Genomic DNA, 23,646 nt, shown 5'->3' on the forward strand with positions numbered 1-23,646 from the left:
GAGAAGGCACTGGGCAACCCGGAGCTGGTGTTGTGACTACCAATCGAAGAGCAGTGAGACACAGTGTGTTTAGGTATCTGAGTAGCCAGGCACCTTTGCCCAGTCTCCACCGCGAGGCGCAAGGGAGGGGCAGGACTACCCGAAGCTCCGCCCCATAAGCGGCGTTCAGTTGTCTAGGCAACGCTCTGCAGGGTCGCGGCCTAAGTGAAGCCGGACATCTTATTGAATGCTCTCAGAGTACCACAGGCTGAAAGATGTCTGAGGAAGAGTCGGACAGCACGGTCACTGACTCCCACACGGAGGAGGAAGGCGAGCTGCCAGTCATCCAACTGTGCGGGCTGGTAGAGGAGCTCAGGTACCGGCACCATGGACCGCTGCGGGTCTCGGTTGTAGCTTACAGACCACTCACGTCTATGCGGAGCCCCACATTACGATGGAGAAAGAATTTGTGTTTGCCTGGTTAGCCTTGCTGCTTGCTTGCTCCTGAACTGAGAAGCCACTGATGGAGCCTGGACAGGGTGGAGGGACAAGGGAGCCGGTGGCCTTGCAAAGATCAGACAGAATTTAGTGACGATAGAGCTTTCTTTGGCTTGGTGCCTTCCTGGTGCTGGCAAGCCACCTTCCCGGTCTGCATCAAGTGGCCTCCTAAGCCCTTTTCCAAAGTTAGTGTTAAGATAACATTAAGTTAAGTTAACATTAACATGGTGGCTGGGTGAAAACTAAGCTATTGAAATGATTTGATTGAGGCTTTGTGGGCTGAATAAGGATTTAAGCGTGGAGATGGACTGAGAAGAATGATTGGCCCAGTGGTTTGTATTTTCCACAGTCTGTTTTCCATCTTCCACAGCAAGTTACCTGGATATGAAGATTCTGTAATATAGTTGAGGTTCAGTGTACAATGTATTGATATTGCACAGTATCGTGTTTCCAGCGACCGGAAGAGCTGTTGGTTCCATATATCTGTAAATAGTTTATACCAGAATGGGGGGGTTATTACTAATTACCATTTTGAGTGTCTGTCCTATGCCACAGCCTTATATGTGAAACAGCCATCCTAAGAGGCATACACTTTCTGAAGTTTCCTTGTGAGTGTCTATAACTGCCAGTCTTGTATATCAGACAGCTATCTTAGGAGATAAACACGGTCTGAAGTTTTTTACCTTAAGGTCTTGCAGTAGAGATTCAGACTCGGGCCCGTGGAAGGTTCCCCTGAGAATACAATATGTGCTGAGAAGACAAGACTTCATGGTTTTCCTGTTTTCCATTTGGCCTCCGTACTAATCTCAAAATTCAGGAATTAGTTTAACAGTACACGTAGGCCTCAGTGCCACCCTCTTTTCTGCATATGTATGTGAGTATGTGTATGCAGATACAGTGGGAAAGTTTTGGATCTGGAGATGTAGCTTTAGCCCCTGCCTAATATTCATAGGGCTATGGGTTCAATCCCAGTACCCCGCCCCCCCCCCCACATTAAAGTTGGGCATGTTGGCTCACACCTTTAGTTCCAGCACCTGTGAGGGAGGTGGAGTTCTGTGAATTCAAGGTCAGCCTTGATATGCATAGCAAGAGCTCTAGGCTAGCCAGGCCTATGCAGTGATACCCTGTATCTTAGTTACTTTTCTATTGCTGTGACAAAATACTATGATCAAAGCAACTTAAAGAGGAAAGCATTTAAGTTAAGGGCTTACCGCTCCAGAGAGTCAGAGTTCATGATGAGCATCGTGGAGAGCACGGCAGCAGACAGGCAGACGTGGCGCTGGAGCAGTAGCTGACAGCATTCATCTGATACATAAGCACAAGACAGAGAGCAAGTGCTGACTATGAATGGCTTAGGCCTTCAAAACCTCAAAGCCAATGATACACCTTCCAACAGTGCCACACACCCTAATCCTTCCCAAACAGTGCCACACACCCTAATCCTTCCCAAACAGTGTCACACACCCTAATCCTTCCCAAACAGTGTCACACACCCTAATCCTTCCCAAACAGTGCCACACACCCTAATCCTTTCCAAACAGTGTCACACACCCTAATCCTTCCCAAACAGTGTCACACCTCCCAATCCTTCTCAAACAGTTTTACTAGCTGAAGACTAATCATTCAAATATGTAAGCCTAAGGGGGAGGGGGGGCTCATCTCATTCAAACCGCCATACCCTGTCTCTAAACAAACAAACAAACAAACATAAAAGGCAAGTTTTATGTATGAGAGGTAGTCATGAAGGTCATAATCTTGGCATATGCAAGACAAGCTAGATATATTATCTCTGGTTGTTTAAAAAAAAAAAACCACTGTTCAAATACTTCCTCTGTTTATGATAAATGTCCAATGGAGTTTCTAATTTGGAGGCTGGTGGTAAAAGAATAGAGACGTGCAAGCCCAAGGGAGTATCTAGAGATGATTGGTGGGTATAGATATAGCTTCAAGAGTGCGGCCATTCGGAAGAACTTTTACAGATGAGTTAGAGGACATCTGAAGACGACAGCAGCAACTGTCATTAATAGGACAGTAGCACTCTGAATCTCGTGGCTTCTTAGACTCAATAGGCTAGATTAGCCTGCTAAGATACTCTAGCAGAACTATGTGGCCCAAAGCTGACCTCAGGCCACAGAACCCCCCACCACTACCCTTAAAGGAAAGTGATGTCATCATACCTGTTGTATAGGTGAAGAAAGGAAGGCACCAGGAAGTTGCATGTCTTACAGAAGGCCATGAGTAGCCAATGATGTACCAAAATACTGATTATTTGGGTGTGCTATTCACAGAATTCACTTACGTGCCCTGTATCTTGCAGCTATGGAAACTCTGCTCTCAAAACAGAAACAGAGATGTTCGAGAAATACTACTCTCGACTAGAACCCAGGGACCACCGAATGCCACGGTTATCAGATATTAAAATATCAGCAGCAGAATTTTCACAGGTATACAATGAAAGGTGAACAAGACTTCATCCTGTTTGCTTTCATAAATGCAAATAGTGTTTGTGTATCTGCCTTTGGCACATCTTCTTGGGTCAAATGGCCATAAGACTTCCTCTCTTCTATTTTCTGATTATTTCTTCCCTCCTAATTTCTTTCAAGTGGGGAATCCCATTCAGTTAGTAGCTGACTCTTCCAGAATACCTTAATTTATCCAAATGAATTCCTTGAAGGCTAGTATGGTGGCCCAAACCTGTAATCCCAGCACTTGGGAGGCTGAGGAAGGAAGGCCACAGGGTTTGATATCATCCTGGGCTATATAATAAGACTGTCTCAAACAAAAACCCAAGGGCCGGAAGTATATAGCTCAGGAGTAGAATCCTTACTTTGTGGGCTGGAGAGATGGCTCAGTGGTTAAGAGCACTGATTGCCCTTCCAAAGGTCCTGAGTTCAATTCCCAGCAAACACATGGTGTCTCACAGCCATCTGCAATGTGATCTGATACCCTCTTCTGGTGTGTCTAAAGACAGCTATAGTGTACTCACATAAAATAAATAAATAAATCTTTTTTAAAAAATCCTTATTTGTTAGAGACTGGCCTCTGGGTTCAAACCCTTTCACTGAAAAAAATCCCTGAATTCCCTCAACTGGGGAATCAGTTTACAAGGCCTGTCGAATCCAGGCATGGCTGCACATGCCTTTAATCCCAGAACTCAGAGAGTAGAGGCAAGAAAAGCTCTGTGAGTTTTATGTAGCCAGTCTGGCCTACATAGTGAGTTCCAGGCCAGCCAGGGATATACACAGAGAGACAGACTATCTCAGAACAGCAGCTGCAAACAAGACCTGTCCAGCTACATAAATGAGTGAAGTCCCTGTCTGTCAGACTTTATCTCAAAGGGCCAACGATGTAGGTCTATTCTTTGAGGAGCAAACAAATGTACTCTGAGGTTCACACTTTACCGGAGCCACCATCTATGATCACTGCCATTTAAGTGCTTAGAAAATTCACGAGTTTTGCCTGTTTTGCTAAACTTTGTGGCTGGGACACATTGCTCTCCTGTGTTCATCTGAAAGCATGGAACTCTGGGCTTTCCATGACTTATAGCTGGGGTATTTCTACAATTCCTTCCCAGGGGAGATATAAATCACAACTATCCTGTCCTTCTAAGGTCCCAACACAAACCAAAGTACCCTTGCCCAGCTCTCCCCAGTCTATTGCCCCTTCTGGAGACCTGATGCAACTAGAGCAGAATTGCCTACAGGTGGCTGGGAGGAGTGGCCAAGACCCTCTCTGCTCCTGATGAGGGGATGCCAGGAGTTTACAGGCCTGATTGTGCTGGACTCTCAAAGATAGATAGAGCTGTTCTCTTGATGGCAACAGTTCGGTCTAGAAGATAGTGCCTTACAACCCTGTCCTGAAGCATTTCTGCCCTTATAATGCATCAGATATATTTGAACTCACTGCTAAACATAAGCCTTGTGGCATTAGGTGCAGGGTCTTAGGATGACTTGGGAAATGTATTTCTGGCCTAATGTCCAACATCCTTTCCTCTCCCAGGTTCCACCCAGGGCAATTTCTTGTAGGTCTAAGAGCTCATTTTGACGACTACCCAAGGTTGCTTTATCACCAAATCCTCCTTTACCCTGACTTGCTTTTGCTTGGGTTACAGCTACGAACTAGGCGTAAATCCAAGGCCCGTGGAGGTCTGGATCGTATGGCAAGTCTCTCTGTAGAGCAAAAGCTCGATCTTGTACAGAAGGAGCTGGAAGACACGAGAGATGAAATACGGCACATGCGGGCTAATGCAGAACGGGACCTGCAGCATCATGAGGTATCTTCTTCCCTCCGGGTCCCATCACTCTGCTGGTGGGTGTCCACCTCACTGCCTGTCCTTGGGAAGAAACCCAAGGAAGATAAGGCAAATGGAGGACTTACTTTTACAGAACCTACCAATAGCTACATGTGTGTACAACAGTCTTTAAATTTGTTTGATATAAAATATCAAAAATGTTTGACATATCATCACCAACCCCTACGTGCTCAACACCCAGGTATGACCTCATTGCCGTAAGACCACTCTGGTTCTCCTATCCTCACTGGGATGTTAGGAAGTGGACTCTAGGCATATTGTCTACTTTAAGTATTTTATCATCTGTTTCTAAGATATGATGTGATAAGATATGATACCCAACAGGTGAGGTGGAAGTCACAGAAGGACATAGGAACAAGCTTGGCAAACTCTTATATTGAGGAGTCTGGTTTGGGAATCAGGTCAAGTAGAGTAATGGGACCTGAGAGCTAGGCAGAGGGTTTTTTTTTTTTTAAACCATTCATGTCTTAGAAAGCTGGATCCTACTGAGGATAATTTAGCAAAAAAACTACGAGCTAAAGGCATCGTGTAAGGGGACTGGTGCTCCCACATGGGAAGACTAGAGTCTGAGGAGATCCAGTGAAGATGCTATTTCTTGTTGATAAATCAGAAAAGACTGGCCAAAACATTTACTGTGTGATCCGGATACCTTCTAACTTTATTCTGTAAAGGAGTGTGTGTGTGTGTGTGTGTGCGCGCGCGCGCACGCGCGCGCATGTGCGTGTTTCAGTGTTCAATGCAATCCATATTTGTCATAGAATATTTTATTTATTTTTTTAAAGATTTATTTATTCTTGTTTTAAAAGTATCAGTGTGTTTGCCTGCATGTATGTCTGTGTATTGTATGCATGTCTGGTGCCCATGGAGGCCAGATGAATGTCAGGATCCCTAGGACTGGAGTTACAGATAGTTGAGAGACAATGCATGGATGCTGGGAACATAAGGGGTTTCCCCGCAGGAGCTGCAAGTCCTCTTGTGTACCATGCCTTCTCTCCAGCCCCATTACGGAACATTTTTAAAATATGGATAAGCTAAAGGAGCATTTGAAAACAACAGTGCTGCCATCTTAGCAGAAATCATTACTATTCATGCTTGGATCTGTCTCCCTCTAGAGTTCAGATAGCTCTCTGTACATAGAAGGCTTTCCTCTCATGATGTATACCTGTTGATTAACGTCTGTGTCAATATATGGCCCTCCCTTATATTGCTCCAAGTTATCCTGTGGAATCCCAAAACCTTGGATATCGACAAACCCTATCCTATATTTTCCTCTACATACATGTGATAAAGTTTAACTTATACACTGGGCATAGCACATGATTTAAAATAACCAATGTAGATTAGAACAGGTTTTCCAATGAACATTAACAAAATTCCAGCATTTCTTTTGCATTTGGGGGAACTTCATTAAATAAAATAAGGGTTGCTTGAACTCCCACACTGAAATCTGCCCCCTCCCCACGGTCAATGGATAACCCAAGTGACTGCTAATTCACTAATGGGAGGGTAGTGTATATAACAGGATACACTGGATAAAAGATGACTTGTGTCCCCAGTGGTGGGATGGAAGGGAAATTTTATCATGATGTTTAGAATGACGTGCAAATTAAAACCTGAATTAGTGCTTTCTTACATTTTCTGCTTACTTACTTACAAACGGCTGCTCTACAGACACTGAAAGTGCACATAAAAAAGGACTTCTGTGTGCATAGGTTCATTTGCAGTATCTGTTCTCCAAGCTACACAGCACACAAGAGTGCTTGATCATCCTCACTAACTCACCATCTCTCTAGACTTAAGTGGGACTCCTGCTTTGTGTTTTATTAGCTGGGGTTTTGGTAGTATTGTGTTATTTTGAAACAGATCTCACTTTGTATTTGTAGCTCAGGCTAGCCTCAAACTCACAGCAGTCCACCTGCCTCAACCCCCAACTCCAGGTGCTTGGATTACGGGCATGCACGACCACACCTAGATTTTCCCTGTATTTTATATAGCTGACTTTTAATGGATAAAGAGTAATCCCAACATGGAAATAGTGACAGATATAACATCTTGTTTTTGTTGGTTGTCAGCTTCTGTGGATGCGCTAACTTCCAAGGCATATTTTTGTTTGTTTGTTTTTTTGAGACAGGGTTTCTCTGTGTAACCCTATCTGTCCTGGAACTCACTCTGTAGATCAGGCTGGCCTCGAACTCAGAGATCTGTCTGTTTCCAGAGTTCTGGGATTAAAGACCTGTGCCCACTGTGCATGTTTTTGTTTTTTAAAATACTAGTTGTCATTGATCAAGTTTGTACCCAGAGATATCTTTCTAAGCCTAAGAAGAAGCACCTACATTGAGACAGAAGTCATCGGGGACACAGGTATCCTTAGAGGGTGTGCCATTGCGGCATTCTGGAAAGTCTCTCTTGTGCTGACCCAGGCTATCATCGAGGAAGCTGACATTCGGTGGAATGAAGTTCAGAGGGCGGTGCATGACTTTGAAAAAGACATCCTGAAAACCATATCCAAGAAGAAAGGGAGCATTTTGGCCACTCAGAAAGTGATGAAGTACATCGAGGACATGAACCGCCGGAGGGTGAGTTGCTGGCTCTTAATCAATTAAGTACTCAGGAGACGGTCAGAGGCAGGTGGATCTCTGTGAGTTCCAGGCCAGCCTGATCTACTTATTGATAATTTATTGATACTTATTTACAGGCCAGGGCTATGTAAAGAGACCCTGTCTCGAAGGAAGAAAAAAAAAGAATGAATTCTTAGGACAATGATGCAGAAATGGCCCATGTGCCTCAGTTTCCCTCCTGTTGTTCCTGTTGCTCCGCTGCTGTTGTTACGGGGCATCTCCCAACAAGACAGCAGTGCCTGTGGCTCAGTAAAGGGCCCAGAGATAATCCATTCTGGAGATGCTTTCAGGGAACAACCTCTGCTTTACCACACTTACGAAGTGGAAGCCTGTCTACTGTGATTGGTTAGCACATTACCTTGGATTGGATACCTCTCTCATACCACCAGGGTCTCTGTGCAAAAGAAGCACACTGAAGGAGACTTGGAGAGTGCAGACCTGTCCACAGGCCAGCTCCAGGCTACTTCAGCGACTTCAGCGTTCTGGCTTCTGAGGCATGGTGTGCCATGCTTCTTATTTATAAGTGCAGTGTGCCAAGTAGGCTGGCTGCCAGGTCATGCCTGCATTGTCTCCCACACTCCACCATCATGCTTCCCACATATGTAAAGTATTTTTTTTTAATCTCCAGATGTGTGTTTAAACTTTTAAAAAAAGTTTGTATGTATGACTTTTTTTGTTGTTCTTGTTTTTTGGGGAGTTTGCCTATGTGTATGTTTACACACCATATATAAATATACGTGGTGCTTGTGTAGGCAAAAAGAGAATGACAGATCTCCTGAAACTGGGCTTATGAATGGTTGAAAGATTCCATGAGGGTGCTGGGAATCAAACTTGGGTCCTCTAGAGAAGCAACCAGTTCTCTTTAAGTGCCGAGCCAGCTCTTCAACCCCCAAAATGTGTGTTTTAAATGCATGCTATTTAAGCAAAAACAAAAAGAGAAACAAACAAAACAAAACAAACTCAGAAAACCAGGCAAGAAGATTATTAGTAGCATAAGATTGGTTTCTTCTTGTTTGTTATCTTGAAACAAGATCTGTGTGTTTCCTTGGGGAAGGTGTGAACTAGTCCGGTTACTGTAGAGCCTGTAAAGGCCACTCTCTTTTCATCTTCTTCCTTCATGGACCCAGACTGGCATGAAAAAGGAAGGGGAACTGAGTGAGGAGAACATGCTTTCAGTTGCAGAGATTTTGTAGCATGTAAATCATGCTAACCTGTTGAGCAGGGTTATTAATCATGACACACTATGAATGATAAAACATGTGCAGCCATCTTACCATCCAATCAAAAGGCCAAAGAATCCTAACACTGTATTGTTAGTAAAGGGACCTGCATTAGCACCACACCCAATGCCAAGAGCAGAAGCGCTGTAGCCCTGGCACAGAGCCCACCCAGTTTCCTCTGCAACTTGGATTCCAGTAAAATGCCACCCCAATACCAGTTGGGGCAGAATTAAGATGGCTGGAAAGAAATGACTGAATGTCATTGATCCAGTTCTGGTTTGTAGTTTCAGATTTACTATTTGGAGCAACAGGGGAATAGATAAATAATTGACTAAAATGTGTGTGTATTTTTTCCTTAGGATAGTATGAAGGATAAATTGTGTTTGAAAAATGTTTCTCTCAAAGTTCAAAGGAAAAAGATGCTTTTACAATTGAGGCAGGTATGTGGTTCTTTTCTTTCTATTTAAAAAGGTAACCTAAGTGTCTTAGTTTTTGTTGTTTTTTTTTTTTTTCTGTGAAGAGACACCATGACCACAGCAACTCTTATTAAAGAAGGCATTTAAGGTTGGCTGACAGTTTCAGAAGTTTAGTCCATTATCATCACTGTGGGAAGCATGGCAGCATGCAGGCAGACATGGTACTGGAGAAGGAGCTGAGAGTTCTACTTCTAGATTTGAAGGCAGAAGGAGACGGTCCCATTGGATGTGGCTTGAGCAATCTGAGACCTCAAAGCCCGCCTCCACAGTGACACACTTTCTCCAACAAGGCCACACCTTCTTAGTGCTAGTTTCTATGGGCCAAGAATTCAAACACATGAGTCTCTGAGGACTGTTTCTATTCAAACCACCATACTAAGTAATATCCCTACCCATCTTCCCAGCTACTCCTGACAATTATTCCTGTCCTAGACACTGGAATCTTTGAACAGGTTATTTTACACAGTAGAATAACTTTGCAGTTATTAATTTAAGGGTCTTGAGATAGGGAAATGTTCCAGCTTCATTTCTGCTGTGATAACATACCTTGAGGAAAAGGAACCTCGGGTAGAAAGGATATATTTTTAGGTCACAGTTACAGGTTATGGTCCAATGTCATGAGGGAGTCAAGGTGGCAGAGACTTCAAGCAGCTAGTCACATCACATCCACATTTCTGCACTCTTAATACAGTTCAGGACACCTTGCCTAGGGGATGATGTTACCCACAGTGGATTGGGTCTTCCCACATCAGTTAGTCTAATGAAGACTTCTCCACAGGCCAGACCAATGTAGACAAACCCTTGTTGAGACACTCTTCCTAGGTGATCCCAGATTGTGCCAATTGGACAATTAAAGCTAACCCACACAGGAGATGATGTTGGATTACCCAGCTGCACCCAGCATCACTTCCCTCTTTATGAGAGAAAGGGAAAGGGGTGAGAGGAAATTAATAAGCAGAGGTCAAAGTGATGATAATTGCGATACAGGAAGGGACCACAAGCCAAGGAATACAGGCAGCCTCCGGAAGCTGGCAAGAACAAGGCCATGCCCTTCCTAAAGCCTCCAGAGGGATACAGTACTGATAACATTATAATTTTGGAGCCAAACCCATCAGACTTTCAGCCTCCACACTGGGAGAGTAATATACCTATAGGTGGTTAAGTCACTGGGTTTATAGCAGTTTGTTGCAGCGACCAGAAGAAACCAACATGGCTTCTGGGCAGGCAAATTTGAGGCTTTCTGTAAACACAATCGGCTTGAATTTGAGATTCTTATGACACATGTGTGGCTTTCTGAGGGATGTAGCAGAGTGGCATCATTGAAATGTGTGGTGACAAGTGTTTCAACAGCTGACTTCAAGAGCTCCCAATTAAAGGCAGGCTTGATGTGGTCCAAGGATCCTGAAACATGGTCTAATGTCCACCACTTCCTTGCCCAAAGTTTTCTTTTAATCACTATATCAATGTGGGCACTGATGACATGTGCATCAGAGGTAGCCATGAAACCATGGAACTGAGAAGGACAACTTTCATGCCAGGCAACTATTGCTTGGTTACCTCAAGATCTAAAAAGACCTGGATAAGTCAGAGCAGCCCTAACATGACTGAGGAGAAATGCAAGACTCCCAGAATTCCTGCACAGGCATGGGCTTAAAGGAAGAGTCTATAACAGTCAGTTCAGCGGGAGTCCAGGCTGTCCTAGAAACACAAGCCAGACCAAGGAGGGACTGGCTCTGCTCTGCCCTTCCCCAGGCGGCCCCACCAATGTAAATGCCACAGTTGAAAGTAGCAGACAGTGTGGTGAAGGCAAGGGGAGGTTGAATGGCTATTTGTGCCTAGGGCTACTGTGGAAAGGAAGGGAGGGTGTTGAGGGGGACCTCTAGATAAAGAAATGCTGCCCAGGGGTGAGCTCCCAGTCTCCAGGGCTTCATGAAAGCTCAGGCATCGTGACAAGGGGCTTGAAGTGAGGACTATGTGGATGTCCTTTAAGCTATATGTCATTGCTGCTCAGAGGTGACAGGGATGTGAGCCCTATCCCTAAGCCTACAGACTAATGGGGTGTAGTATCCTGAGAAGAGGGTAGGCTCAACTCTGTATAAAGGTAACAGAGATATGAGGGCCTAGAACCATGCTGTCAGAGGCTCAGTGGAGACCGGGGTTACCCTGGTTGCAGAAAACAGACTTTGTAGTGTTGCTGGGTGAATGGAATCCGGATTTAAGGAAATTGTAGCATTTGGAGGAAGCAGCAACCCCAGGGCTTTATGCGTCTCAGTAAACTTGTAGAGGTAGGAATGACAGCAGTCCTAAAGCTGGCTACTGCACCCACAAACAAGAGGCCATGAAGCCTGGACTGGAAGCAGGCACAGTTTAGAGGGGAACCCCTTTTACTAACAAACCTACAAAAATGTAGACTCAAAGAAGGAGAAATTATGGGCAGCCCTTTGTGGGTTTCCAGGTTTAAAGTTGAATTTATTTGTTCACTTTCGAAACAAAGTCTTGCCACATAGCCCATTCAATCCCAAAGTCTTCCTGCCTCAGCTTTCCAAGAGCTGGTGAAGACCCCCAAACTCGGGAGACCCTTCCTCAAGTCTCAGGAAATCATGGCCACCCAAAAATCACAAGAAACCATATCTGGATGCAATCAGCAGAGGTTTATTGGGGAGAGAGTTGGCTAGCCAAGGTCAATTCGGTTTACTTAACTGAATTGACAAAGCCAGTCAGTCTCAGGAGGGTTTTTAAAGGGAAAAACCACAAACCAGGGGAGTGGGAAGGGGGGGGTGAGGGGTTGTCAAGGATACATAACATAAAAATAGTGGAACATTTCAGAGGAGCCCACCCTAAATGATTTAGAGTCATGTGAAAATCACTCTGTACACTCATTCTTCTCAAGAATGTAGTTTTACCATGTCACTGTGCCCCACCCTGTCATTTACCAACTATTTCAGATTAACTATTTTTCTTCCCTGAGGCTTGAGGAATGTTAATCCAGCAAGTGTCCTCTGATTCAGGGATATGTCCTCCACCTGGAATGTGTCCCAGGGCAGTGAAGGCCTGAAATCTTACATCCAGTTCCGCTTTCTGGAACTTGCATTCTTTTGCTCAGGTCTAGGGTAAAGAAAAAGCCTGTATATATTTCATAAAATGGCCTTTATAATTTTTCACTCTACACTGGGATTTACAGGGTTCTTCCACCAAACCCAGATTAAAAATCACATTCCAATGGCCTGTTTTTAGACTACCTCTATAGCTGTGTTGAAGAACCATTTTCCCTGTGGGCGTTCTCCCTCTGCCTGGCTCTAGAGCTTCTGTGTGCTCTTGTCGCCCCCCCGCCCCCCCCCCCCCCGTTTGCACTATACTATTGGCTCTTCTTTGATGCCTGGGATGTGTTTCTTGAGACCCAGAGGCATTGTGTTAACTGAAGTAGCCAGCTCTAGTACACACACCATACCATGCCCGTGCCCAGGACAGCTTCACAGAATGGTGTCAGATCTCACATATCTTGCCAGATTGCAAGGGGGAGCATAACCTTACATCTCCACCGACCTTGCCTGTGTTCTTCTTTCTGAACCACAGAAGGAGGAGGTGGGCGAGGCCCTGCACGATGTTGACTTTCAGCAGCTGAAAATTGAGAATGCGCAGTTTTTGGAGACAATCGAAGCAAGGAATCAAGAACTGATCCAGCTGAAGCTGGCCTCTGGGAACACCCTGCAGGTTCTCAACACCTACAAAGTAAGCTCCGCCCCTGGACCAGGCACCCTGGCAGGCTCCCTCCAGCCACCTGCCCCACCTCAGGGAGGACCCTGTGAACAGGAGTTCACCCAGCCTGTAGGTGTCTCCTGCTGTCTCCTGACTTCTCTTGACTCTCTCCTGCTCTCCTAAAACCCCCAGAATATCTTCACAATCCTAACGGGGACATGAGGCACACCTGGGAGCTGTCCCCTTTTGAACACACGTGTCTGTGCTGTATTCCCTCCCTGACTTAGGGGGAGAGGGACACAGATCCTGGCTTGTTTTAAATTCCCTGGGTGATTTTTATGCACAGTATTTGAAAGTGAACCACATTAGTGCCTCATTTAATTGAGGTATATATTCAGCACTTCACTTAAAACCCTGCAAAGGAAAACAGTCACAGCTACAAATCAGAACACTACTGAATTATTTATCACCCGAGTGCAAGGCTTTGGGGAGAGAAAAGAGGTGCTATTAATAATTAAGCGGGGACTATGGACGTGAATAGGGCCTGTCCTCAGCAGACCAAGCCATCTGGTCACCCTGTAAGTGATGAAGTACCGCAGTGGCCAGCAAGATGAGTGAGCTTGTCACACCCCACCAGCCTGCGAACTAAGAATGGAGCACACGTGTGTAAGTGAACAATGGAGAACACTGTCAAACTAACACAGAAAAACCTACCTGTCTTCTACAAAGTCTACACACACACACACACACACACTCACACACACAATGTGACAGATAAATATCATCTTATTATTTATTTATCTATAATACCATATCCTATTTTTAGTATGCATACGTGTGCTTGTGCGTAAGCATGCCATGGCATACATGTGGATATCAGAGTACAGCTTAAGAGTCAGCTCTCTTCTATCAAGTGGGCTGCAGGGGTTAAACCCAGACTGTCAGGCATGGAGGCAGACAGGTCTACCCACTGAACCACCTCACCAGCTCTGTTCAAAAGTATTACACCCGGTTATAATGTTCTTACTTTCATCAGTAAAACACTTGTAGAAACTGAGCCACCCCACCCCCCCACCCCCGCATAATAAGTAAAATGTTGCCTCTGGTCCTACAAAGCTGAAAGTTTACTATCTGCTTGTCCAGAGTGAGTTTGCTGGCTCTTGACCTTGTGCCTAGGTGACAGTGATGGCTGTAGCTTGGGTAGCTTTCATGTGGCCTTCGTTTGGCCCACAGAAACATAATGAAGAAAGTCAATTTGTAGCAGGTGTCTATAACCCCTGCACTTCGGGATGGGGTAGGGGCAGCCTGGGTGAGATACAGTGAGACTTTGCCTTCTCCAAACAAACAAAAATCCCAAAACCTTCCACACACACACACACACACACACACACACACACAAAGGAAAAAAAGAAAAACAAAGTGAATTTGACTCTGACACTGTGAGACAAGACTTATGCTTGCTCAACATTTTTCTTTACAAATAAGAAACAACAACAACAGACAAACAAAAACAATCTAAAGCAAAGTTGCTGAGATTTTTGTAGAGTTCCAAATTAGAGGCAATAGGGACTGCCTGCCCTGTATGCAAACCCGTTGACCTTCCTTCATCCTGCACAGCAGGAGAGCTATTGAGCGGATCACTCACATTTGCTTATCCCATCTGAACAAGTTGCTTCAGAATGAGACCTGTCCAGGTGACTTTCAGGTCCTTGATCTCCAGAGAGCTGGGTAGGACTTGGCTAGCCCTCACTGGGCCTTGACCTTTTCCCATGGAGACAATCCAGCAGCTCCGGGACTACCTGGACTTGTGGAATTTGGGCAGTGGAGAGCTATGGTTTCCATGGTGAAGCTACTAGGTTGCAGAGCCTGTCTAAAGTCACAGTGTAGATTACAGACTACGGGAGAAAAGGGGGCAGCAGCATAGTTGGCCAGTCAGAATGCTGCCCGCAAGCTTACTTCCCGTGAAGGTGAACAAAGATAGAGCTGAGGAAGATGCTTCGTAGGAATCTGAGGGTGGGCCCAAGTAATGAATTGAGGGAGAGGCTCTCTTGCTTCTTGTTGGCTTTTCTCACGTCCCAGTGGTCAGCACCTGTGAGAAATGGAAGCAGAACAGGAGTGACTTGGGACGTCTGACTTCACTTGGGATTGAATGGTTGCTCAGTTATGGGGAGTGGTGGTGCCTCATCTGGTAGAGGAACTTCAGCTGCCAGAGGCAAGGGCCATATCTCACTCCTGGACAGAGTTTCCTGTGCCCAGCAATAGAAAACAGGGCCTGCCTAGAGCAGGTGCTCAGCAAATAGCTGCTAACTGCCAGCAGTCTGGCTTTTGTATTTGGTGGTCTTGGGAAGGTGAAAGGAAGAACCATTTGGCAGTACACATGTCAAGCACCCAAGTAAGAGACCTTGTTGAAAACATTCAGATTAACTCCCCTCTATTGGCAAAATCCAATGCCCATGCATGCCAGGCACAGAGCCAAATGCTCAGGGCAGAGCTCAGACCATACAGGGAGACCATGCAGGCAGACACGCTCTCCTTTCTTCTGTGACTCTCCTAAGTGAGCCTGAGTGTGAATGATTCTGGTATTTTCTCTGACTCCATGGCCTGAGGCCTGCCTAGGGAGTCCAGCAGGCATAAGCATGTGATTACAGCCACCACAAATCACCCTTGTATGCCTTAAGTGACCTGGTGCCCCATGAGGATAGCATTCTAAAGAGGTCCCCAGCCCCGATCACAGGTGCACACCCTGTGTAATGTAAATCCAGATGGACAGGGAATGTGATGGCTCTGGGCAGGGGGTCATTTTTGTGATGCAACTACATGGCAAAGTTGACCTTAAGATAAGGAGGTGTCCAGAAGGCCTGATTCATCCCACGAGCCCATCAACAGATTTTTTTATTTATTTATTGCTAAAACAAGTCATAGATATGAAGTTTAAGTGAAATTTGGGGGCCAGAAGCCCTCCATCACTGCTTTGAAGATAGAGGCTATAGGGAAGAGCTCTTAGGGGACCTCTAGGAGTTGAATGAACTGCTGACAATCAGGAAGAAACCCTTCAGTGCTATGACTTCAAGGAAACGTGTTCTGCCAACAACCACTGTGCTTAGTTAAATAGGCTCTCAAGACCCAGACACAAGCCCTGGTCCTGACCAATTCCCAGATTTCAGGCTGGTGCTCTCATGCATAGAGAATCCCCTGCACTGTGTCCAGACTTCTGCCCTGAGTAAACGGAGACAAGGAGTGGCCATCGCTTTAAGCACAGGATCTGAGTTGCTTTTGTTACACTGGAGAGTCGGGTCTTTTCTGTAGTGACCTCAAGTCGCTGACCTTGAGTGCCTTTGCATCTCTTGGCCCAACAGAGCACAGTCCATTCTGCCCTGCCTCTCAAAACTGGGCAAATGTCTTCTTCGCCGGCTCTTCTGCCCTTCTACATGAATAGTCAGCCCCGCCAAAACACTGTCCTCACCCCTACACCCGACGCTGACCCTCTTTGTCTGGTTTCTCCTCCTCATACAGAGCAGGGAACAGGAAATGAGGCTTAAATAAGGGAATGTTGTGTTTTATACAAACGCGGTACAACCCGGCAGGAGAGAGTACCTTGGTGTGTCCTGCCAAGGTGTCCACAGGCAAGGTGTCCCCCTGAAGAATCAGCCAAAGGATAGGCCTAGTGAAAAGGGTAGTTTATTTGGGGGAAGGGGGAGAGAGAAGGGCGGGGGGGTAGAGAAGGACAGAGAGAGGAAGAGAGAAAGACGGGAAGAGGCCGGCCCGGGACACGTGGAAAAAGAGAGGGAGAGGGTAGAAGGAGAGAGAGGGTGGGGGAGGGAGAGAGGAAGGGCGGGAGGTCGGGAAGGAAAAGGAAGGAAGGAAGGAAGGAAGGAAGGAAGGAAGGAAGGAAGGAAGGAAGGAAGGAAGGAAGAGCGGTCTTCTTACAAGATTCCTAGGCTCCTAGCTCGAACCTGGCTAGCGGAAACACAAGCTGTTGCTAGGTAACTGTTGGGCGGAGCCTAGAGGAATTGCTAACGAGGAGGCCTGGAAGGACTAGGTCTGAAAGGTTCCTGCGAGCCTAAGGACTCCAGGCAGATGGCTCCTGGTCAGGCTCCTCTGCATTCTTTAGGTTTTGAGCTTCTGGGGGCAATGCCCCTGCACCCTTCTTCCTTTGCGCTTTGTGATCTCCTCTTCCAGTTCCTTCGGGACCCTCTTCCCCCCATCCCCCGACTTTCTTTGCCCTCTCTTCCTTTACAGAGTGAAGTGTGCTTTTATCTTTGAATTCTCTGTCCTCCGTCCCGTCGCAGGACACCCCTCCAGGACACACACCAGCTTCAGCCTATTGTGTACCCTTTCTTCTCACCGTTATGTTCTGCCTCCCCAGCTCCCTTGGCATTAGCTGTGAGTGAGCTTCCTGGAGGCAAGGCTTAGAATGTTTCACTAGCCAGTGCCTGGTGTGTGTGTGTGTGTCCAGTCCTCAGCCAGGCAGAGTACATTCTAGCATTTCTGGAGATTTCCATGCAGCAGAGATGCCAGGGAGATGGTTGTAGAGGAGGCCAATCTAGGCAGCAGGGGTCTGGGGACACTGAAGGGCAAAGAATGTAGGATTCTCTGACACCAGCAAGCCCAACTCCTTTAGGCTGGGTTGTGTAGTGGAGCTCAGGCTGAGGAATCACACTGCATTCATTCAAATCCAGGCTCCCTTACTTTTTAGTGGGAAGGGGGGTCGGATCCTTCTGTGGGGGGAGCTTCCCCCACCTCCCTCTCTGCACCTTCCTGAGGTAATCATCACACCTGCTGAGGGACTGTACCTGCCAGGCACAATGTTCTGTTCCCTACCAGGATGTCTCCTCACAACCTAGCAAGGTGAGCATATCAGTGCAAGAGAAGCTTGGCTACCTAAGATCTCCCTTAAAAAGCAGTGGGACAAGGTTTGAGTCCTATTGCTGGACCACTCTGCATCTCTAGCACAGGCCAAGATGCCAAGGTCCTCTCCTTCCCTCCAGCCGGTTCTCAGATACCTTTGGCAGTCCCGAGCTGGTATGAATGAATCTGTGGGAATGGATGGCCTTGCTTTTGCTCCTGTCTTCCCTCCCCACTGTTCTGAAAGCTCCTCCCTAGCACGTGCCATGTCGGTGTGTTTCAGAACAAGCTTCATCGGGCAATGGAGGTCTACATCAATCTGGACAAGGAGATCTTGCTGAGAAACGAGCTACTTGGGAAGATTGAGAAAGAAACCATACAAGCAGAGGAGGTAAGAGGACACAGCGTGCCATTTCTGATGTGTGCCTCCTTCTTCTGTCCGCAAGGGTCACTGTCCACCAAGACTCCAGATCCTCAGTAATTAATCTAGAGAAAGAGCCCTGCCCACAAAAATTAAAATAGCGTTGACACACAAGAGCAGACGCTAGATTTACAGTGCAGTGATACTACATTTGCTGCTGGGTGATGTTCTAGAGGTTGCTCACAGAGAAAACAGAGTCCACCGGAAATGCCAGAATGGAACGTTCCGAGTTCTGAAGTTCTGTGTGTATAACCTTTAAAAAAATATGTAAGAGGTATATGGCTATGGAACTCATATGAGAGAAAATGCACATATGTTTTACATAAAGGGTAGAGATGAGAGGGTGGAGAGAGAGACGGATGGAGGTGGGGAGGATGCTCTGTGAAGCATAACTGTCCTTTGGATGCTCAGTGTGAGTGGACTGTAGCAGAGATTGAAGGACTGTGACCTCTGGCCAGCCAGAACTCACTCCAAGGCCAACAGCAATCAGAGTGTGGAAGAGTGGGCGGAGCCAGAAGAGAACATCAACGTTGCATGCTTGGAGCACGTGCAGCTGAGTGTCTGTGACCGCAGTATACTAGGATGTTATGCAAAGGGGACCCTTCGGGGAGGTAGAGGAGAAAGTCCGTTGGCCTCCTGGGCAGAAGACAGTCAGTTCAGGATAGGATGTTTTCACAGCTGTGCTGGTGACTGGACAAGTCCACCTATAACACTGCTTTGTCCATTGCTAAGTCACGAGTACAGTTATTAGTGTCACGGTTTTGAGTGGATTCCAGGAGTACGTGTGGCCCAAACCTCCTCACAGGGACCACACCACCTCAGGATTACATCAGATTGTGGTGCTTGTCCACCTCATGCATCATTTCTGTGGGTTCTGGGCTTCGTATCTAGTCCTCTGCAGAGCGGCATGCTCTGTTAATCACTGAGCCGTCTTTCTAGCCCTGCTTGAAAATATTGTATTAATTCTTTGAGAATCTCATACTCTCCCTAACTCCTTTCACATCTGCTGCCTACTCCCCCCCCTCCAAACTTTGAGTCCTTTCTCTGTTTTTAATATTGCTGAGTCCAATTTGCACTGGCTGATGTACTCTCAGGTGTGGGGCCACCCACTGGAGTATGGTGACCCTAACAGGAGCCAGACCTGCCCCATTTCTCCGCACCCCAGAAGCCATCAGCTATTAACAGCTCCTCAGTTACAGGTGGAGGCGCACGAGCCCCTGCCTCCAGACTAATGACTGGCCTAATTTTCTGTAGGTCATGTGCCGGCAACCATAGGTCCTGTGAGTTCATGAATGTGGGAGCCCCAGCATGCCCTGCACTCATTGTTTTGCCTGGGTTTCATAGCCTCTGGCTCTTAGATCTTTCTGCCCATCTCCTCCTTGATGGTCCCCAAGCCTTGGGAGTGGAGGTGATACAGATGCTCTCTCTGTGGATGAGTGCTCCACCGACACGTATCTTTTGTACTTTTCATCTGGGTTTCCTAAGCGGGTTCCCAGGATCCAACTTGGGTTGTCAGAGTTGCATGGAAAACCCTTTGGACCGCTGAACCATCTTACTGACCCCTTCAATGCACTCTTACCCACACATCACTATTTATTTTAATGGCCATCCGGGTAGGTGTGAAGATGTGTGTCTTGTGGTGGTGTTTACTTGGCATTCCCTGATGGCTGATAACACAACGCACCTTTTCCTGCCTGCGCTGCTTGCCTGTTGTTTAAGAGAAACATGCAGTCATGACCTCTGCCCCATTTTTTGAGTTTTCTTTAAAAATTGAGTTGTATGAATTCTTTGCATATCCTGAATTTAATCTCTTATCATATATTTTGGTTTTATTTATTCTGTGGTATTTTTTCATTTTCTTTTTATTTTATGTGCACGAGTGTTTTGCCTGCACATATGTCCGTGCACCATGTGCCTGCCTGGTGCCCAAAAGAAACCAGAAGAGGGAATGAGGTCCCCTGGAATTGGAGGCACAAAAGGTTGTGAACCACCATGTAGGTGCTAGGAATTGAACCCTGTGAAAGAACAGCTAAGCTGGTGCTCTTGACCACTGAGATATCTCTCTAGCCTTCTTTTATCTTTTTTTAAAAAAAGGATTTATTTGTTTTATTTATATGAGTACACTGTTGGTGTCTTCAGACACACCAGAAACAAATTAGATCCCATTACAGATGGTCGTGAGCCACCATGTGGTTGCTGGGAATTGAACTCAGGACCTCCAGAAGAGCAGCCAGTGCTCTTAACCACTGAGCCATCCCTCCAGCCCTGTCTTTTATCTTCTTAATAGGATTGTTTATATCTCAGGACTTTAAAACTTTGGTGAAGTCCAATTCCTGTTTTTCTTTTACTCTGTGTTGTGAGGTTGAAGGTGCTCTAGGCTTCTTTTCTCTTGGCCTTCCCTGGCACTAGAAGACGCTGTGTGCTCATCCGGGTGAGTCTCATTCTATTGAAAGATCAGCACTCTCTCAAGGAGTCCTGGTCCATTTTAATTGACAATAGCATTAGAAACAAGCACCCAGTGCTTTACCTACTGTGCAAACACGAGGACTTGCGTTTGGATCACTAGCACCCTTATAGCCTGGCACAGACATCTGTAGCCTCAGTGATGGTAGTGGCAGAGGTGTGTGTGTGTGTGTGTGTGTGTGTGTGTGTGTGTGTAACAAGATCATCCCTGGAGATCATGGTCTGGCCAGGCTAACCAAACCAGTGAAGCTCCAGGTTCATAGAGAGATCCTGCATCAAAAAGTATAATGGGAAGTAATCAAGGAAGACATCCCATATTGATCTCTGCTTTCATAATCTGCCTGCATGACTATGTGGACACACCCACACAGTCATACACAGAACACACACACACACACACACACACACACGAGGGGGAAAGAGAGAGAGAGAGAGAGAGAGAGAGAGAGAGAGAGAGAGAGTCTTGATAGTTTTTCTCCTTCTTTAGCATATGCTATATCCCATCATCTTGTGGCCTCTGTTGTTTCCAACGAGCAGTCAGCTGTTGCTCTCACCAAGCTTGCACACAAGACTGATCGTCCTGTTTTTCTTGCCATCTCAAGCTCTTCCTTTTGCCTTATCCCTCAGTGGTGTATTTGGGTTGGCTTTCTTTGCATTTATCCTCTTTGGAGCTTGTTTAAATTATCTGGGTGTTGGGCTTAATGTTTTTAAAACAAAAATTGGGAGGTTCTTGTTCATGGAAGCCTTGAGTAGGTTTTCTGTCCCTCCTCCTCTTTCTTCTTCTGTTACTACCACTACGTGTACCACACTCAGGCTGCCTACATCTCTCCGAAACTGCTAGTTCTCTGTGTTTTCACTTCCTCTCTTCATATTGCATAAACTCTACCCATGTATCTTCAAGTTCAGAGCTGGATTCTTCTAATAACTTAAATCTGCCATTGATTCCCTACAATATGCATTCAATGCCATTGAACTATGAGCTTAAAATTGCTTAAGATAGCACATTTTGTTACATAGATTTTACAATACAAGAAGACAGGAAAGTAAAGACGATAGAACCAAAACATATATAAATGCACAATCTCACACACAAAACAGCCTGAGAAATCAGAACAAGAGAAAGCACAGTAAAGAAAGAAAATAGGAAAGGAAAAGAAAGGGTCGAGGATCCTGGCCACTCTGGGGTTTCTGAGCCAGATGAACATCACCATCTGCTAGAAAAACCCAGAGTCTTCAGAGGGCCCTGCCCTTTGCGGCTGTCACCTTCCATTTTGGAACTGTACTGAGACATGGGGATGGAGCAGGAGCTCCCAGAACTTCATGGGCTAATGGGTCCTTCCCAACAGGACAGGGCCAAAGCCTATATCTTGAACAATAAGTTACGGAAGCAGCTGGCTGAGTTCCGGGCTCCACAGGTAATGATGTACGTCAAGGAGAAGATTCTGAATGGGGAACTGGAGAAGACCATCAAGATGTGGGAGCGGAAGGTGGAGATTGCAGAGGTGAGCCTGCTGTCCCCAGGTGGGATCGAGTCCGACTTAGTCCTGGTTATGGGATCACCAAGTATCTCAAGCCGTCAACACTTTTCTTCAGAGTCTTGTACTTCAGGGCTGAACTTACAGGGAGGGATGTTGGACATGTTGCATCTGTGATAAATCTCTGCAGCTGTTTCAGCTGCTCAGCCAAAACGAACAGTGGATTTCCTTTCTAAGTTCCACTTTTAATGATTAGGGACAATGTACTTTAGGGTCAGAAAGAGACTCGTATGACACAAGTGTGTTTAGTTGCTTGTTTTCGTAATAAATTTTAGAGTCTTCTAAATCTGTCCATATCATGAGATTTATTAATTACTGCTTCTTTCATGGAGAAGATAGTTTTTAAGAAAAGGAGAAGCTGCATGGGGTGGGGGTGGGGTCGCACCTTTAGTCCCTAGCACTGAGAGACAGAGGCAGGTAGCTCTGTGCTTGAGGCCAGCCTTGTCTCTTTATAAAGTTCTAGGGTGTGAAAGACTACATACATAGTGAGATCCAGTCTCAAGAAAGAAAGAAGAGGCCTGAGGTTGGAAAGGAAGGAGGGAGAAGAAAAGAAAAGAAAAAAGAAAAGTTGTTTTTAATGGCTCTCAGAACCCAACACCATGCATTTACATTGTTACTGTAGGCCCCTTGTTTATAACTAAGCCCGCAGCCTTTTAGATGGGCAGTATGCACTTTGACCCCATATGGGCTGCCCATTAGGGTGTCATTAGTGTAGCCTAAACATCACACGGGCTGCTGGGGACACTGGCATCTTGACCCTAGTTCCATTTCCCTCATATGGTAGCTTGGTGACAGAGAAGACATTAGAGACTTGGGGGTACATACCTGGGAACTGAGCAGAGAACCCAATGGGGGCATACACTGTCTTATTTCCCTGGACAAAAACATACTCTTTAAAACAGACTTTCAGGTGTTGGTTGTTGCTGTTTCGTCTTTGCTTTTCTTTTCCTTTTCTGAGACAGGGTCCCACGCATCCCAGTTGATCCTTCAGCATAAATTCAGCTTAGTAGGTAGCTGAGGATAGCCCTGGCCTTCGGATCCCCATCTCCCCACCTGCTATGTTGATCACCATTCCGATGTTGATAGGGTGCTGTGGGCCAGATCCTGAGCGCTGAGAGTGCTAGGCACACACTATACTAACTGAGCTACAGGTCAGCTCTAGAAAGATCTTTGGGGCATCCGTTGCCCTAAGGTGACGTCTACCAGCAGAGTGCACCACAAGAGCCCAGCCCCCAACAGGGGCTTAAAGATGGTGGTGGCTTTCAGCTCAGGCACATGCTAGCTTTCCCAAGTAACCCTTCTCCCCCTTTCTCCCTTTTTTGTCTTGTAGATGTCCTTAAAAGGGTACCGTAAGGCCTGGAATAAAATGAAGGCTTCAGATGAGCAGCTGCAGATGATCCGGCCCCCTGGGAAATAGCTAGGAGCAGCCGGCAGCTTGTAGACCAAGATGTGACCCATTAAAGTTCTATATTATTTTCCATTAATGGGGTTCTTTCACTTGTTGCCTATGCCCAGCTAGCATCCCCCCTCCCCCAACTACCAGGCCACATCTAGATGGTCACCTGCAGGACCACGTCTCCCCA

At 46.1% G+C, this 23,646-nt stretch overlaps 1 protein-coding gene across 1 annotated transcript; it reads left to right on the top strand.

Annotated features, from left to right (window-relative positions):
* Positions 1–159: 159 nt before the first annotated feature.
* Positions 160–23,547, top strand: Cfap263 (cilia and flagella associated protein 263). Its single transcript, XM_034522799.2, has 9 exons — positions 160–355; positions 2,795–2,921; positions 4,589–4,750; positions 7,210–7,365; positions 8,987–9,067; positions 12,677–12,832; positions 17,928–18,035; positions 21,875–22,030; positions 23,394–23,547. Exons 1-9 carry the CDS (start codon positions 255–257, stop codon positions 23,478–23,480), a joined length of 1,134 nt encoding a protein of 377 aa, XP_034378690.1. The 5' UTR covers positions 160–254; the 3' UTR covers positions 23,481–23,547.
* The last annotated feature ends 99 nt before the right edge of the window (positions 23,548–23,646 follow it).

The sequence above is a fragment of the Arvicanthis niloticus genome, chromosome 18 (assembly GCF_011762505.2).
Source record: "Arvicanthis niloticus isolate mArvNil1 chromosome 18, mArvNil1.pat.X, whole genome shotgun sequence".
NCBI lineage: Eukaryota > Metazoa > Chordata > Mammalia > Rodentia > Muridae > Arvicanthis > Arvicanthis niloticus.